Source organism: Triticum dicoccoides, chromosome 2B, assembly GCF_002162155.2.
Source record: "Triticum dicoccoides isolate Atlit2015 ecotype Zavitan chromosome 2B, WEW_v2.0, whole genome shotgun sequence".
Taxonomy (NCBI): Eukaryota; Viridiplantae; Streptophyta; class Magnoliopsida; order Poales; family Poaceae; genus Triticum; species Triticum dicoccoides.
This window is the reverse complement of record NC_041383.1, coordinates 275,553,762-275,570,334: the sequence shown is the minus strand read 5'-3', so window position 1 is coordinate 275,570,334 and position 16,573 is coordinate 275,553,762. Positions and strand designations below refer to the sequence as shown.

Genomic DNA, 16,573 nt, shown 5'->3' with positions numbered 1-16,573 from the left:
AGGTACTACTATTTAAAAAAAGAGCAGCATTTCTTTTCTTTCCGGCAGAACTCTTCGTCCAGTTATGCCCCATTCCACCACTTTCACTCACCTTTTTTTAAGTTTCACCACACCCTTTTCCTGCACCTTCCCCGTACACAAATCAATCATTTTAATTTACTTACGTTGTGCATCAATTGTACCGTTATTTACTTATCAAACATTTATATACACAATAAAGGAGAGGATATTTTATAAACATTTATTTACACAATCATGGGCGTGATTTGAGATTTATTTAGACAATCACATCGTGTACAAATAAATCATGATTTACATAATATGAAGTAGAATATTTATATGCTGTTGCAATAATATATAGAAATACAAAAAATGTAAATGATGCCCGACACCGCAAAATCTAGCACACTGCCGTACTAGTACATGATCTATCTTTCAATGTGGGTTTACCAATTTCATTCCCCCCTCAACAACCGTCTAGAAAAGGAGGGTGCCCCGACATCCCACGGGAGGAGACACAGCCAAAAATCCACACCATCACCACCACCACACACAACACTACCTACGCTCCTGGGAGGCCACTCTCCTGGTACACCTCATAAACTCCCCTCGCTTCTCCTTTCCGTCTCCTCAGACGAAAATCACTCACCATTCGGTTCGAGCAATGCCCTCATGCTGACGAGTGACGACTCCACCAACATAAGAAGAAGAGCACCCATCCCAGTCACAAGTCCCTCGCATCTCCTTTCCAATCCTAGTTCCATACTTCCATTGCTGCAAGAAAGCGTCTAGGTAGGCGGCGCGGTCAGCAAGATGGCGAGGGGTGGCAGCGCCGTGGCTGTCCTCTCCTTCCTCCTCGGCCTCCCGCTCCTCTCCGTCCTCGTCGCCGGCGAGGATCCGTACCGGTTCTTCACGTGGAACGTCAGCTACGGCGACATCTACCCGCTCGGCGTCAAGCAGCAGGTCTCGGTGCATTCCATTATCCTCTCCCTGTTTTTCTTCTCTCTACCGTGGCACCACATTGAGTTTAGCATCGCCGTATGCTGAATGAATGAATAAATCTGTTGGCAGGGGATACTGATCAATGGGCAGTTCCCGGGGCCGCAGATAGAGGCCGTCACCAATGACAACCTCGTCGTCAATGTCTTCAACAGGCTCAACGAGCCATTCCTTCTCTCCTGGTACACCTCATAACTTGCGAATCCATCCATTTCGATTTCGTCTGCTCCTCTTACACGTAGTACCACTTGTTGGAAGTTAATTCGTGTCCGGCCATCAATTGAATAAATATCTTAGTACTGCGTATGCCCCGCAAAAGAAGAATATCTCTATTGCTTAGCACAAGAGTATGGCAATGTTTTAATGCGCTTACAAGTTTATCCATCATCCGTTTTACTAGATATCCAAGTAAATAAATGCTGTAGCTTGCCCAGTTGTAGTGCCTATGCTCGAGTGTGAGCTTGCCTCAGTGTACCTACCGCATCCGCATGCAACTTTAAGATGTGCTTAGTTTAACACTATTACACTGACTAACCCACTTGTCCTACCAAGCTATATCGGCTATATGATTAGGCGATCTGGATAGAGTATTTAATTAATTCTATATGCAGCCTGGCCACGCATGGAATTGGAAACTAGAGTGTCATATTCACGGCAAATCCTCAAGTACGTACGTAGTACCTCTTTTAGTCTGTCGGTGAGACAGCGCAGTTGTAAATCTTCAAAGTAGGGAGTGCGTCTCATTTTAGCGGGCAATGAAAGCGCCGTGTCTGCTTCACTCGGGAGTAGTAGTATACCTGTGTAGGACAAGTGTTCCTTAATCGACGGGGCATGTCATGTCATGTTTATTTTGTGCGGCCAGACTACGGTTTCTAGGAGCAGCGGGTCGGGGCATAATAAGGACCAACGCGCTATTTTGGAGCAGGAAAAGCGAAGGGTATGAATGAAAATACTCCAAACTACCAGGCCCCTAGGAGAAAATACTCCAAATCTTTGCGATCTACTCCCTCTGTTTCTAAATATAAGTTTTTTTTAGAGATTTCACTATGGACTACATACGAAGCAAAATAAGTGAATCTACGCTCTAAAATATATCTATATACATCCGTATGTAATTTATAGTGCAATCTCTAAAAAGACTTATATTTAGGAACAAAGAGAGTACTAGTAGGAGCAGCAGCAATGGCACATGCACAGGGAGGCGCATCAGACAAGGGTTGAATGCGATCGATGCAGCGCAGCAGAGTTTTAGCAAGTCTGATTGATCTAGGCAAGGCAAAGCACCACATTGTTTTGTTTTGTACCCACCTCGTGATCCAAGCTTTGCTAGGCTGGGTCGGGATGGAATAATGCGCAGGGGCAGGTACACCGCATCTCATGTCGTGATCTAAGCGTGATCACGGTCACGGGCGGGGGTGGCTGCCGCGCTTTTACCACGAGCCCCTGGAATGGATCAAAGCCTCTACCTCACGCGCGCGTCGGCCGTCGGTGAGCATGCGCCCTTCCGCGAGCGCGTGGGGTGGGTGCCAGCCGAGCCGAGCGAGGCCACCGCCGTACCGGTGGAGCTGTAGCGAGCGGACTGCAGATTCGGCGCGCCCGTGTCCTCTTCTCCTCAAAAGTTATGACGCCTCACGGGCCCTCCCTCCTGTTTAAGCCCACCTCAAATAGATCATTTTTTTTTCTTCCTCAAAGCTGACACCCTAGCTAGGGGAAGATGGCAGTACTAGCACATTGTTTCCTTTCTTTCTTTCTTTCTTTGTAATAAAAGTGTCAGTTATTTCGGGGATGAGAGCGACGCTATGGATGGCAGTACCAAGTGGTCAGCTTGGCAAGCCATCAACAAAAAATTGAAAAAAAAATTGCAATCAAGGAACCATGATAGTGACGGTAGGGCCTGCAGCACTGGCTTAAAAGTACTAATGTATATGTTAGAAACAGAGAGTTAGGTGCACCGACAAGTTTGCATGGCCGCGACGCTACGTTATAGCGCGGGGCGGAATACTGGTCGGTCCCGCTCCCGGCCCGCTCATTAGCACAGAGAGTCGCAAGTATTTCGATAGTGGTCACGCAAGTCATTAGAGCATCTCCAACAGTCGTGCTAAACTAGCACCGCGCCGTAAATTAAGCCGTTTTAGCGCGCGTGCAACGCGGCGGGTCGCTCCAGCCAGCGCGCAAAAACGGCGTGCGCGCTATAACGAGTTGGACGCGCGGTCGAAAACATTTACCCGCGCGGTGTATTTCGGGTGCCCGCTGCAGCGCGCGGCACACTCCAGCGCTCGCGCCCGCACTTCCTCTCCCACTTCCACCCCCGTCCGGCCGCGCCGCCGCCGCCGCCCGCGCCCCCCGGCGACCGTTCATGCTTCCCGGCCTATCCCCGCACGCCCGCGCTTCCGCCCCATCCCCTCCTAGTCCCGCCGGCGCTCGCGCGCCTCCGTCGTCCGAGGAACAGCGCTCGAGCGCTCGCTGCCGCGCCGCGCCCGCAAGGTGTTTGACAAAACGCCTACAAGGTATGTATTGCTCAAACTTCATGAATTTGATGCATGTTTTGAATTGTAGTTTCTATAGTATAGTATTGAACATTATAGATGAGTTCATCGTATGATTCTTCTGAAGAAGAATTTGATATGGAAGAGGAGGAGGATCTTGCAATGATCCTAGCTATGCATATCAATAAAAAACCGAAGCACGGTGGTTCGGTTATGGGTCGGGAGAAAATTTGGAGAGATAGGATTGATGCCCATAACAGATTGATGAAGAACTATTTCGTGGAGAATTCCACATATCCATATCCGGAGTCGTATTTTCGTCGCCGGTTTAGGATGAGCACCGACTTGTTCAGGCGCATTGCAGAGAAACTAGCGAGCCATAACGAAAATGAACTATTTATTGTTCATTTATTTGTTTGTTTGATCATTTTTGCTCATCTTTTTTGAAATGTATATGTGGTTTGTGCGGCGCGTGCGCTGTATTTTTGCGCTCTGCTGGAGCGACGCGCGCGCGCTGCATTATAGCGCGGCTGCTGAAGCCAGCGCAGGCGGACGCGTTAAACCAGCCGAAGCGCCCACGGCAAACAGGTTTTTTGCGCGTGACGCTTAGCGCGGCTGTTGAAGATGCTCTTAGTAGCACACAGATGGGCGCTCCGTGAGCAGACAGCTTAGAGGGTGCTTGGATACAAGGGACTATTTTTAGTCTGACTAAAAATAGTCTCTTTTAGAGGCTAAAGTTCCAAGCACCCCTGACTAAAGAGAGGCTAGGACTAGTTTTGAGGCTAAAATCTTTTAGTCATGAGAAACCTACTAAAATATGTATTAGCTCTCTCTCTCCTCATTTAATTCCTCTCCTTAGTTCTGGATTGGAGGGTTTGGAGGATAATAAATGCTCAATAACTAGATTTTAGTCTCTTTAGTATTTGGATCCAAGCATGGGTGAGACTAGCAAGTTTTAGTCCCACTACTTTTAGTCATGGGACTAAAACGTATCCAAGCATGCTTTTAGCTTCGCTGCAAAATGTCACCACCTAAAATAATAATAAAAGATAGTGCAATGGTGAGCGTACGTATCAATTCGTGGCGGTGACAAGTTCACGGACTATGTAAATAGAAAATATAAGAGCGTTTAGATCAGTAAAATAGTAAAGTAGTCGTAAAGATACCGCTCTTAGGGCATGTACAATGGTGCTATCTTAGTAGTGCCACGTAGGATCAATGATGAGGTGGAGGAGAGAGAACTCATAAGAAAAGGCTTGTCTTCTCTTATTTAAGAGAAGACAAGAGATGATCTCTTAGCACAATATGTCTCACCACGTTTTTAGGAATTGCTAGTTATTGAAGATAAGACTAAGAGATGACCCATTGTAGACTCTCTTTTTTGTTATCTCTAAATTACATGCAAAATTTAAAATAAGACTATCTTATCAACCATTGTACATGCCCTTAGTAGTCCGATCCGACCAACACTCGTGCCCATGTCGTATGGAGCGCCAAAGTTTCAACGCAACACTGGTAGAGTATTTCAGTGCTATTAGTACTACTTACACGTACACGTACTACTTTTTGACTCGTTGAGGCGCCAGTTTCAGCGTGGCAAAGATGCTCCATCAGTCAAAAACAGCAGAGCAATCCGATTTGCGCTTCACTGGAAATTGACTAACGTCCTGACTGTGTGTATTTATGAGCAAACATGAGAAAGAAAAACGAGCACAACTGATGACGATGATGTTTGGCACGATGGCTGCAATGCAATGCAGGAGCGGGGTACAGCAGCGGCGGAACTCGTTTGAGGACGGCGTGGCCGGGACGACGTGCCCGATCCCGCCGGGCGCCAACTTCACCTACATCCTGCAGGCCAAGGACCAGATCGGCACCTACTTCTACTTCCCCTCACTCGCCTTCCACAAGGCCGCCGGCGGCTTCGGCGGCATCCGCGTGCTCAGCCGCCCCAGGATCCCAGTCCCCTTCCCTCCCCCGGCCGCCGACTACACCGTCCTCATCGGCGACTGGTACAAGACCAACCATACCGTAAGCAGTTACCTCTATCGTCTTGCCACGCACGCGGCCAGAGCATTAGATTAGTATTCTACTAAAAGATTCAGAGTAAGCAATTTGTTGGCGTTTGTTCTTGTTGCGCAGGATTTGAGGTACATGCTTGACAGTGGCAAGGCTCTTGGCTTCCCTGATGGCCTGCTCATCAACGGTCGCGGCTGGAACGGCTACACCTTCACCGTCCAGCCCGGTAAAAACCACGGATCAAGCATACATACATACATGTCTCAACAGCCTGCACGAGAATTCAGTTTCTGATTGACGCGCTGGTCTAGTGACAGAAGAAGCCTGAAACTTGTTGCATGCAGGCATGACGTACCGTTTCCGGATCACCAACGTCGGGCTGGCCACGTCCCTCAACATCAGGTTCCAGGGGCACGCCATGAAGCTGGTGGAGGTGGAGGGCTCGCACACCATGCAGACCGCCTACTCCTCCCTGGACGTGCACCTTGGCCAGTCCTACTCGGTGCTCCTCACGGCGGACCAGCCTGGCTTCGACTACTCCATCGTCGTCTCCACGCGCTTCACCACCAAGATCATAACCACCACCGCCGTCCTGCACTACACCAACTCCGCCGGCAAGGCTCCCGGCCCGCTGCCGGGAGGCCCCACCACCCAGATCGACTGGTCGCTCAACCAGGCCCGCTCTATCAGGTACGTAATATCGCTCATCAGTTTCTTTTCCTACTACAAATACAAATTCAGACTAGCACTGTAACCATGAAGGACAATGTGACTTGATTCTGCCTACTCGCAACCAGATGGAACCTGACGGCGAGCGGGCCGAGGCCCAACCCGCAGGGCTCGTACCACTACGGGCAGGTGCCCACCACCAAGACCATCAGGCTGGCCAACTCGGCAGCCACCATCAACGGGAAGCAGAGGTACGCGGTGAACAGCGTGTCGCACGTCAATGCAGACACACCCCTCAAGATCGCCGACTACTACAAGATCCCCGGCGTGTTCACGGTGGGCACCATCTCTGACAGCCCGACATACGGCGGTGCCTACCTTCGGACGTCGGTCATGGGGGCCGACTACAGAGGTTACGTCGAGATTGTGTTTGAGAACTCTGAGAACGAGGTGCAGTCGTGGCACATCGACGGCTATGCCTTCTGGGTTGTCGGGTATGAATGTGTGCGCGCCACATTGCATTGCTTCCTGTCTCTGGCTTTATTTACTTTCGGTGATCTGAATCTGAGCGGGTCTAATTTTTTTGATGCAGAATGAATGGAGGAAAATGGTCGCCGGCAAGTAGACAGATCTACAACTTGAGGGATGGCGTTTCACGGTACACTGTTCAGGTATGGTTCTTCTGATAACGCTCGACAATCAACAAGGTTGAGTTGTGTTCCATTTGTTCTCAAAGTTGGCGATGCCTGTGTGCGTTTCCGTCAGGTTTACCCCAATGCATGGACTGCAATCTACATGCCCCTTGACAACGTGGGCATGTGGAACGTGAGATCGGAGACCTGGGCCAGGCAGTACCTGGGACAGCAGTTCTACCTCCGCGTCTGGACGCCGTCCACGTCGTGGCGCGACGAGTTCCCGATCCCCAAGAACGCCCTCCTGTGCGGCCGAGCTGCCGGCCGCCGGACAAGGCCATTCTGACAAGTTAGCCACACGGCCAACCCAAGTTTGTCATGAGAGGATGACAGCTTGGCCTGGAGCAGGCATAAAAATTTACCATGAGAAAAAGGCTCACAAAAAATAGTTACCCGAAGGCAGACTGTCGTACATTTGCAATTCAACTTTTAGTGCCAGCTTGATTCTTTCTACTACAATTGTTTTGGTGGTGGGTAGTAGTATAATTAGTCATGTAGTACTGCTAGCATCTTAGCTTCGTTATTCGCATCCTTACTAAAGAGACAAAAGAGTATATGCTTTGTCAAGTTGATTTCCTGAGAACTTATCTGGCTGTCGGATTTTCTACACCCCCCATGAAAATGAGTACAGAGATGCCCCCCTCACGCGGGGCGGGGGTGTCACAGCCCTAGCATTAGCCTTGTTTGTCATTGCTTGATCATCATGTATCATGTTTAAATTCAAATGAATTTGAGATGGGGATGATCAAACCCTAGCCGATAATTATTTCAACCAGGTTCAAGTTTAAATCTTTTCAATGAACCCAGAATGCCCTTTAGAGAAGTTCATGATTTCCGATAAAGGTGAAAACCTCTGCCAAAAATGATGCACATATTTATAGGTCATTCTGAATTTTTGAGTTAACTCATATTGTATTTGAATTGGGGCATCTAAATACTATAAATATTTTCAAATGCTCCAACAATTTTGGAATTAGTTGAGGGCCTCTGGAATAATTCAATTAGTACCCATAACTATTCTCAGAATTTTTAAAAGTGTTTTGGCTTGAAAACCAAATTAATATTTTTTGCATAAATAGAAAACAAAACAGAAATAGAAAAGGTGAGAGAGAGAGAGAGAGAGAGAGAGAGAGAGAGAGTTACCTTTGGCCCATGACTGTAGCAGCCCACTGGGCCATGCCAGTCGTCTTCCTCCTTAGACAATAGGACAAAGGCGTGTGCCTCGCACGCGCAAGCACGCGCCCCCGGCCACCTCCTGCTTGCCACCTCCCTCTGGACCTCCCAGACGACGCCACGCACGCCGCGTGCCCAACCTTCTCACTCTCGCCCACTTTCCCCTCTCTCTCGCAAGAACACGAGCTCGACCGAGCGAGCTCGCCGACGCCGATCGCCGTACCCGTGGCCACCGGCTACCCCTCGTCCTGCCGGTGAGTCCAGAAGCACCCCCATGTCTTCCTCGTCCTCTACACCGAGCCATAGAACGACGGATGCACCAGAACGTCGCCAGCATCGCCATTCCCATCGCCGGCCACCGTGGATCCTCGCCGTTCATTCGGGAGCTACAGGGCGTCCCCGACCTCTCCCTCACGCATGTTGGACTCGTTGTGAGCTCACGGGCCGAAACTCTCTCTCCTCCGCCTCGATTGCTTGCCATAGCCATCTATTCATCGGAGACTGAAACACGCAGCCGCCTCAGCTCAACGTCGGCGTGGCTCCGATGACCTTTTGCTCCTGGGCGTGCGTCTGATGTGCTCGTCGCATGCTATAGAGCACACACGCGCTTTGGATCGACCATTTGCACGCCACAACACCAACCCCGCAACCACCCAAGCTTCGGTCGCCGCTGCTGATGTCGCCGTCGTCGCTACCGTCCACCTCGGGCCTCCCCGAGACCACTGTCGGACGCGCCGCCATGCCAGCTTTCCGTAGAGCCCAGCCACGCATCCATCCATCGCCCGAGTTGGCCGGAAGGGCGACTCCGCCGCGTCTGTGTGCTCGCCAGAGATTAGCCGCCGATGATAACCACTATTATGGGCTAATCACCCCACTAACTAACCCACTTGCCCACTGACACATGGGCCCCGCACTCTAATTAACCTCAGCTTTATTTCTGCTTAGATTAGTTATAACCCAGCGGGACCCACACCTCAGAGTTGATCATGCTGATGTGGCCGTTGACTGGACTCACCTGTCCGTGAAACTAGTGACGCTGGGTCACTGACCAGTGGGCCCCACTGGTTAGGTTTGACCAAGTTGACCGAGTTGACTTGCTGACGTCACGCTGACCTAATGCCGACCCAGTAAATGTTTTCTGGAGTTTTAAATAAATCAAAAATGATTTATTATTTCAAAAAAATTCCTAAACTTCTTAAATTCATAGAAAATAATCTATAGCTCTAATGAAAGTAATTTATATATGAAAAATTATCAGAAAAATTCAATCTATTTGATGGTACTGTTTTCATTCATGTTAAAGCAAGTTAAACCTACTGATCAGGTCAATCGATTAAATGTCATTTGAATAATCACGTATGGAGTTTGAAATTGAATCTTTTGTTCAAACCAACTTCATTTAATCTGGTTACTAGTTGCATTAGCTCAATCAACAGCATATTGTCATGTCATGATCATGCATCATATTGTTGCATTGCATTGATTGTGTTCCCTCATGTTTGTGGGTGTTTGTTCCCTCTAAGTAGACATTGTTCCGGCGATGTGATCGATGACACCGATGAAGAGCTATACTATCTTCAAAAGTGCCACGCAAGTAAACCCCCATTGAGCATTCCGATAAAATCCCACTCTCTCGCTCATGCTCTCTTTTACTGCATTAGGACAACAAAGATTCAACTGTTACATGTTGCGGTAGTTGAACCCCATCCCTTTGCATGACCTATTTTTGCCACAGTAAATAGTTGGAACCCACTAGTATGAATTGGAGTTGTTTGAGCCATGATGTGACTCATTCATGCTTTCTGGTTATGCCTGCTATGCTTAGAGTTGTGTCAGGTCGATTCATCTGGGATGGATTGGGATGGTGGTGAACATGTCCTACTCTGGAGAGCTAAGTGTGTGAACACGATTTGGTAAAGGTAGCGATGAGAGGCCATTTAGGAGTACATGGTGGGTTGTCTCATTGAAATCGTCCTGAGGAACTAAGTTCCCGTGTTTCTGATCCAAGACAGTTACTACCACACATTGGGTTCCGGTAACTCGGCCCCTCTCGGCTTATTAATCACCCTGATCTTTATCAAGGAGTTGCAACTAGTTTCTGGTGTTTGTAGGTTGTGTTAGTAGTCTACCAAGTGGCACCCGACCAGGTGGGCTTCGGACAGACTAGGCACAGTGGCACGGTGTATCAGGTGGCACCCGGATGGTGGGCTTGGGAACCCTACTCCCATCGTTTGGGGCCGTAGTGGAAACCTCGGCCGGACTTCCTTGCGGATGGAACTCGAATAGGCGCTAAACCTAGACTAGACACTTGTGTGGTTAGTCAGTCATGGTCGACACCCTCGCTGGGCTTCCGCTTGAAGGTTGCCGAGTACATGTCGTGTAAACGGCGATAAGTGGTGAGAGCGTGTGAAGAACTACACCCCTGCAGGGTAATATGATCTATTCGAATAGCCGTGTCCGTGGATATGGATTACTTGGAGCGCTTATATGGTTCATAGATAACTTGGAGTGGATACTCTAAAATGCGCAAGATAAGTGTGAGTGCTAGGGATGGCCTTCTCGTAGGGAGACGGGGGCGGATCCATAGTGTTGTATTGATATGGTGAATATGTGGACTCGTGTGCGCCACCTCAAAGGAATTACTTGCAATCATAGTTCAGGATAGCCACAGTCAAAGCTGGCTTGTTGCAGTTAAACCCCACAACCCCCTGTTGATACTGATGCATATGTAGCTAGTTTTGATGTAAGTCCTGTTGGGTACATTTGTACTCACATTTGCTTAATTTATGTTTTGCAGAGGAGACTTCGGTCTCACTAGGTAGTTACGCGTGGACTTCGACGATTAGCTTGTTACCTCAGCTACGATCTTGTACCCTTGGGAGTGTCTTGTAGATAGTCAGGCTTCTTAGTCTTTTTCTTTGTAGTTGTCTGTACTCAGACATGTTATGCTTCCGTTGCTTGTATGCTCTGTATGTTGGGTCATGTGACCCAAGTTTGTAATATCATGTTATGTATGGCTCTTCGGAGCCTTTCAAATAAATACTTGAGTCATAGAGTTATGTTGTGATGCCATGTTGTATCTACACATATCGAGCATATTGTGCCTATGCTATTGAAATGCTTTGGTATGTGTGGGATCCGACACCTAGTTGTTTATTCTTGGTAGTCTCTCTTATGGGGAAATGCCTCCTAGTGCTTCCTTCTGGAACACATGGGTTGACCGACATGTGTCCTTCTTTTCTCCTGTGCCTGTCCCTTCGGGGAAATGCCACTCGGTGTTTACTGGAGTCCTGATAGCTTGCTACACCCCGCTTACACTCATTGCTGACTGACACGTGCATTGCTGGGTCATGTATGCCTGTCCCTGTAAGTTTGTGCCAGCTTGGGTTTATGACTAGTCATGTCACCCCAGGTTCTTTGTCATATGGATGCTAGCGACACTATCATATACGTGAGTCAAAAGGCACAAATGGTCCGGCCCAGGTAGGGTGGCAACCATGGGAATACCGTGCGTGAGACCGCAAAGTGATATGATGTGTTACATGCTAGATCGGTGTGAATTAGGATCGGGGTCGTGATAGCTTTGGTATGAGAGCTTGACTGCCTGTAGGATTACCAAGCCAAACTGGTCGAAGTCGAGTCTAGAAATTCTTTAGTTATATAAGGGAATTCATTGTGGAAGGGAACGTAAGGCTCTTTTTACTCCTTTACCTTATGTCCTTTTGATCTGAATCACTCTCTTCTTTTCTACGGGGTTAAGAAACTAGGCTTTCTCATCTATCTATCAGGATAATGAGTTACTGTGCTAGAGACTTACAGGATTTGTGATGTCCTCTCGAATGGGTGTCTCCGTTGGAATTCAGTTGCTATGTTGCCATTTATGTTTCAGGTTGTCTCATATCCATGTCGGTATAGCCATTATGTTGTCTGAGTCATCCCAGGTTTCTAAATAGTCTGATGCATTTGCAAATCCCTTCTTCCCATTCCCGATGTCCTTTTGGGTCAGAATAAGCACACTAATTGGTTTGTTGAGGTACTCCATTGCCTCGACATATATGTTGAACCTATTATTATGGCACTAGGGTATCTTAGAGAACCACCTAGTAACCCAAACTTATGTTGTGTTCTCAGTGTGATGATTCTGGCCACCATTCTCGGAAGCATCTCATGATGCTATTTAGCTAGTAGGTATTCCATTTCTGAGTTCTTGAACCCAAGATTCATTCTACTTACTTCTTGTTGATAGTGTTTCCTCGTTCCTTTAGGATATTAGTAACCTTTGTGATAGTCCTCAAGGTATGTGGTTTATCGTTCTTCCATACCATGAACTAATATGGCAAAAGTTCTTTTGAACCAAAAGATCACAACCAGAGTGCTCTTGATGAGTTCTCCATTCTACACTGTGAATCTGCCAGTCCTTCCTCTTCCGAATGGATTACTCGGAAGAAATATGTTGAACTTGTTCGACATGCTAATCCATGCATTCACAACTCAAAAAATCATGTGTTGCTTTGAGTTGTTCCCTTTGTAGTTGTATTCCGACCCTCATCTATTAGTTGATAGCCAGGAGTAGTTGTGCATTCGTGTCCATCGATGCCTTTTACACTTGTGGTCCGTCAAGCCATTCTATTCTGGAATGACTAGGAGAAACAAACTACAATACCTCATCCATATCTAGGATTGGGTCAAAGTAGTTGTATTCGGCAGATCAAATTGCCAATCCAGCTTTTGTTCTATTCTACCTTGGAGTGTTGCCCTCTTTATGTCAGGAATGTCATGAGAATTGCACCACCTCTTATGAATTCTTGATTTAGTGATACCCTTCACCATCATTGTTCATTGCTCGGTCCCTGTGTTGCTGCAACCGAAATGCCAACAAGTGAACCATGATGTGTGAAATCAATACTCCTAGTAACCTCGTTGTTTGGTAGTTAATGGACAATAATTTCACTCTTAGTGTGTTGGTTTTGAATCACCATCCTAAGATTGATCGTGTTACCTAGTCCATTTTTCCTGGTGCACTCCTCGATTAATGAGTTAGGATTGTGTCAATCCCTCACTCCCTTGATCATATCGTCTTGCCCCGAAAGGCAAGATTGTTCTCGAGCTTCATAACATATCGATGGTTCGTGATTTCCCGAATATCTTCTCGGAGGTATCACCGGTCCGTCCCCTAACTGTTATGTTGAGTTCATGATGAAGTTGGTTTTTCTCCAAACCACCCTTTCTCCAAAAACCGTGTTGGATACCCTGAGCTAGTTGGCTAAGCTAAACAATAACTTGGAGAGTTGGAAGATAAAAGCTTTGCCTTACTTAGTTCATTCCAAAGGGATATCTTTTGCGTGTGTGTGTTGAATAAAGATGATATCTTCATCAATTGGTCCTCATGATCAGTTGTTGGATCTATTATCTTGTCAAAACTTTGGTTTGAGTGTGGGCTATCATGAAATCAAATCATAACCAACGATAATCATAACGTTGTCTTGCTCGTGGCTGTTTCCTCGAGCATACACCATTATATCTTTTGGGTCTGACCAATGCTATCACCTTGTTGACATAGTTGTGGAATTCCATCTTCATAGAAATTTTGATGATTGTTGTTGATCCCATCAATAGCATTTTACCTTCTCCATGATTCATGTTGAACATTAAAGCTAGCGTTGGAAACTTTGTAAGCATTGCCTTCGTGTTTCGCTCATGAGGTATATGTTTTGATGAAAGAAGAGACTTCCTCTAATTCACGTGCACTTGATGTAAGTTGTCACCGTGGATCCGAGGAAGATTTTTTTTGCTTCCTCTAGAATCATCCCAAGTCAGTCATGCATATGTGCGAAGTATTCTGTGGTTTGGAGACTTGCAACCTTCATTCTATATGTATCCCTAGCACACCAAGCCACTGATTGATTTGTTCAAGGAGAAGAAGTTCCTTTTTAAGATCCAGACTTATGCAAGGGCTTCGTTATCCTCGATGATGGTCCCCAACTAGAACTCGGTAGTATTTGTTGTAAGACTACTATGTGGTCATGCATGTCTGGGACATCGTGTTCACATGTGTGTAGCAGAACTAGCTCATGTTTTGGAGCTTGCCCTCGTAGTTCATTTCCCAAGAATCCCACAACGTCGTCTCATCGATCTGTGTTGCAAACTTTCTTTTCACACAAGCTGAGTCTAAGGCATCTTGTCACCAATCAGATCTGAATCTCAGGCAGATATGATGATTGAAACTTTCCAAGATCTATGATGTAGGTTCCACCAAGGTTGATGTTTTGGCCAAAACACACCTAGCCGGAAGATCTATTATTGTGGTATCTTGATTGAGAAAATTTCCCATCTTCTCCATGAGGATTTCGGGCGACTTATTCTGGAAGTTGCGCCTTATGGATTTTGTGCTTCTGAAGTCCAACCTACACTTGATGGCCATGTTAATGCTTTTAAGCATGATCGTGGTATCCAATACATCAAGGAGAACATTAGAAGTGGAGTGCTAAATGTCTCTCGGTCGATCATCCAGATTTTGTCTCCTTGGCATAGCTAGGATAAAAAATCTGAGAAAGTGTTGGCTTCCCTTGCATCTGCACCCTCCATCGTTATTCATCATGGTAGTATGAAGTGCTACCAAGATCTTGGCACATATGTTGGTAAACCTTGATGAATATGGGGATGCTCAAGTTCTTGAGAGCACGCTCAAACATTAGGTTATATCCTCGGTATCAGTTGGAACGTGCCTTCCGTTTGCCGAACCATTGTATAACCATTGCTTCCTTTCTGAACTGAGTATACCATTTCTTTGAACTCCTTCAAATGATTGTTTGTGAATTACCTTGGGCTGGTATGAAGAGTTTCAATGATCTATGGATCAAAAGTAATTCTTTTTGCCACTCAAGGGAATAATTCTACAAGTCACCTTCCCTGAGGTGCCCTATTATGGGATCATGGCAATTACCTCCTTGCTACTTTGACACCATGAACCATCCTACTTAAGCGTGGAAGTTTTGCCTACAAAATTGAACCTTCGTCGTCTATTATTTTCCATCCCTCTCGATGTATGTTTTGTGTCTTAGCTCAAGAGATGCTTCAAAGTCTTATTCTATGAGTTGATCCTGAGTTGCTTGATCTTTGTGAAGATCAATTTTAGTAGAGTTTTCCTTTCTTTTCATTGTCGTGTTTCTATGGAGATCTCGAAGGAAAAGACGTCAAGATCAAGATGATGCAACGAATCAACGTCCTTGAGGAAGGCAATCAATCATGAAGACTGTGTCAGTTCCACGCTCCATCTGTCTTCTTACCTCACGTCTTGAATCTCGGATGAGATTCTTGTTTAGTGGGGGTGAGTTGTCACAACCCTAGCATTAGCCTTGCTTGTCATTGCTTGATCATCATGTCATCATGTTAAATTCAAATGTATTTTAAACGGGGATGATCAAACCCTAGCAGATAATTATTTCAACTAGGTTCAAGTATAAATCTTTTCAATGAACCCAGAATGCCCTTTAGAAAAGTTCATGATTTTTGATAAAGGTGAAAACCTCTGCCAAAAATGATGCACATATTTATAGGCCATTCTAGATTTTTGAGTTAACTCATATTCTATTTGAATTGGGGCATCTAAATACTATAAATATTTTTAAATGCTCCAACAATTTTGGAATTAGTTGAGGGCCTCTGGAATAATTAATTTAGTGCCCATAACTGTTCTCAGAAATTTTAAAAGTGATTTGGTTTGAAAACCAATTTTTTTGCATAAATAGAAAACAAAATAGAAATAGAAAAGCAGAGAGAGAGAGAGAGAGAGAGAGAGAGAGAGAGAGAGAGTTACCTTTGGCCCATGACTGTAGCAGCCCACTGGGCCATGCGAGTCGACTTCTGATGTTGGCTTGAACTACGTCGGTATTTCCCCAAAGAGGAAGGGATGATGCAACACAACAACAGTAGCTATTTCCCTCAGTGATGAGACCAAGACTATCAAACCAGTAGGAGAACCATACAACACGACGTAAACAACTCCGGCACACAAAGAACAAATACTTGCAACCCGACGTGTTAAAGGGGTTGTCAATCCCTTTCGGGTAACGGCGCCAGAGATTGGCACGTGGACGGGAGAAAATTGTAGTAGATTGATAGATGCAAATAAAAGCAAATAAAATTCAGAGAGGTATTTTTGGTTTTTCGATTAATAGATCTGAAAATAAAAGTGAATAAAAATAGATCTTGAAGGCAAATATGATAAAGAAGAGACCCGGGGCCATAGGTTTCACTAGTGGCTTCTCTCGAGAAACATAGCATACGGTGGGTAAACAAATTACTATTGGGCAGTTGATAGAACTTCAAATAATCATGAAGATATCCAGGCAATGATCATTATATAGGCATCATGTCCAAGATTAGTAGACCAACTCATGCCTGCATCTACTACTATTACTCCACACATCGACCGCTATCCAGCATGCATCTAGTGTATTAAGTTCATGGAAAAACGGAGCAATGCAATAAGAATGATGACATGATGTAGACAAGATCTATTTATGTAGAAATAGA

General features: G+C 46.1%; 1 protein-coding gene across 1 annotated transcript; it reads left to right on the top strand.

The window, feature by feature from the left end:
• The first annotated feature begins 522 nt into the window (after positions 1-522).
• On the top strand, positions 523-7,536 carry LOC119363506 (L-ascorbate oxidase homolog). The gene is made up of 8 exons (XM_037628878.1): positions 523-963; positions 1,072-1,181; positions 5,246-5,516; positions 5,628-5,730; positions 5,849-6,194; positions 6,302-6,667; positions 6,766-6,844; positions 6,939-7,536. Exons 1-8 carry the CDS (start codon positions 814-816, stop codon positions 7,149-7,151), a joined length of 1,638 nt encoding a protein of 545 aa, XP_037484775.1. The 5' UTR covers positions 523-813; the 3' UTR covers positions 7,152-7,536.
• Positions 7,537-16,573: the final 9,037 nt, after the last annotated feature.

Coding starts and splice junctions, on each gene's coding strand:
- LOC119363506 (XM_037628878.1), top strand. CDS start 814: ATGGCGAGGGGTGGCAGCGCCGTGGCTGTCCTCTCCTTCCTCCTCGGC. Junction 5,517..5,627: donor GGTACAAGACCAACCATACC/GTAAGCAGTTAC, acceptor CTTGTTGCGCAG/GATTTGAGGTACATGCTTGA. Junction 6,195..6,301: donor AACCAGGCCCGCTCTATCAG/GTACGTAATATC, acceptor ACTCGCAACCAG/ATGGAACCTGACGGCGAGCG.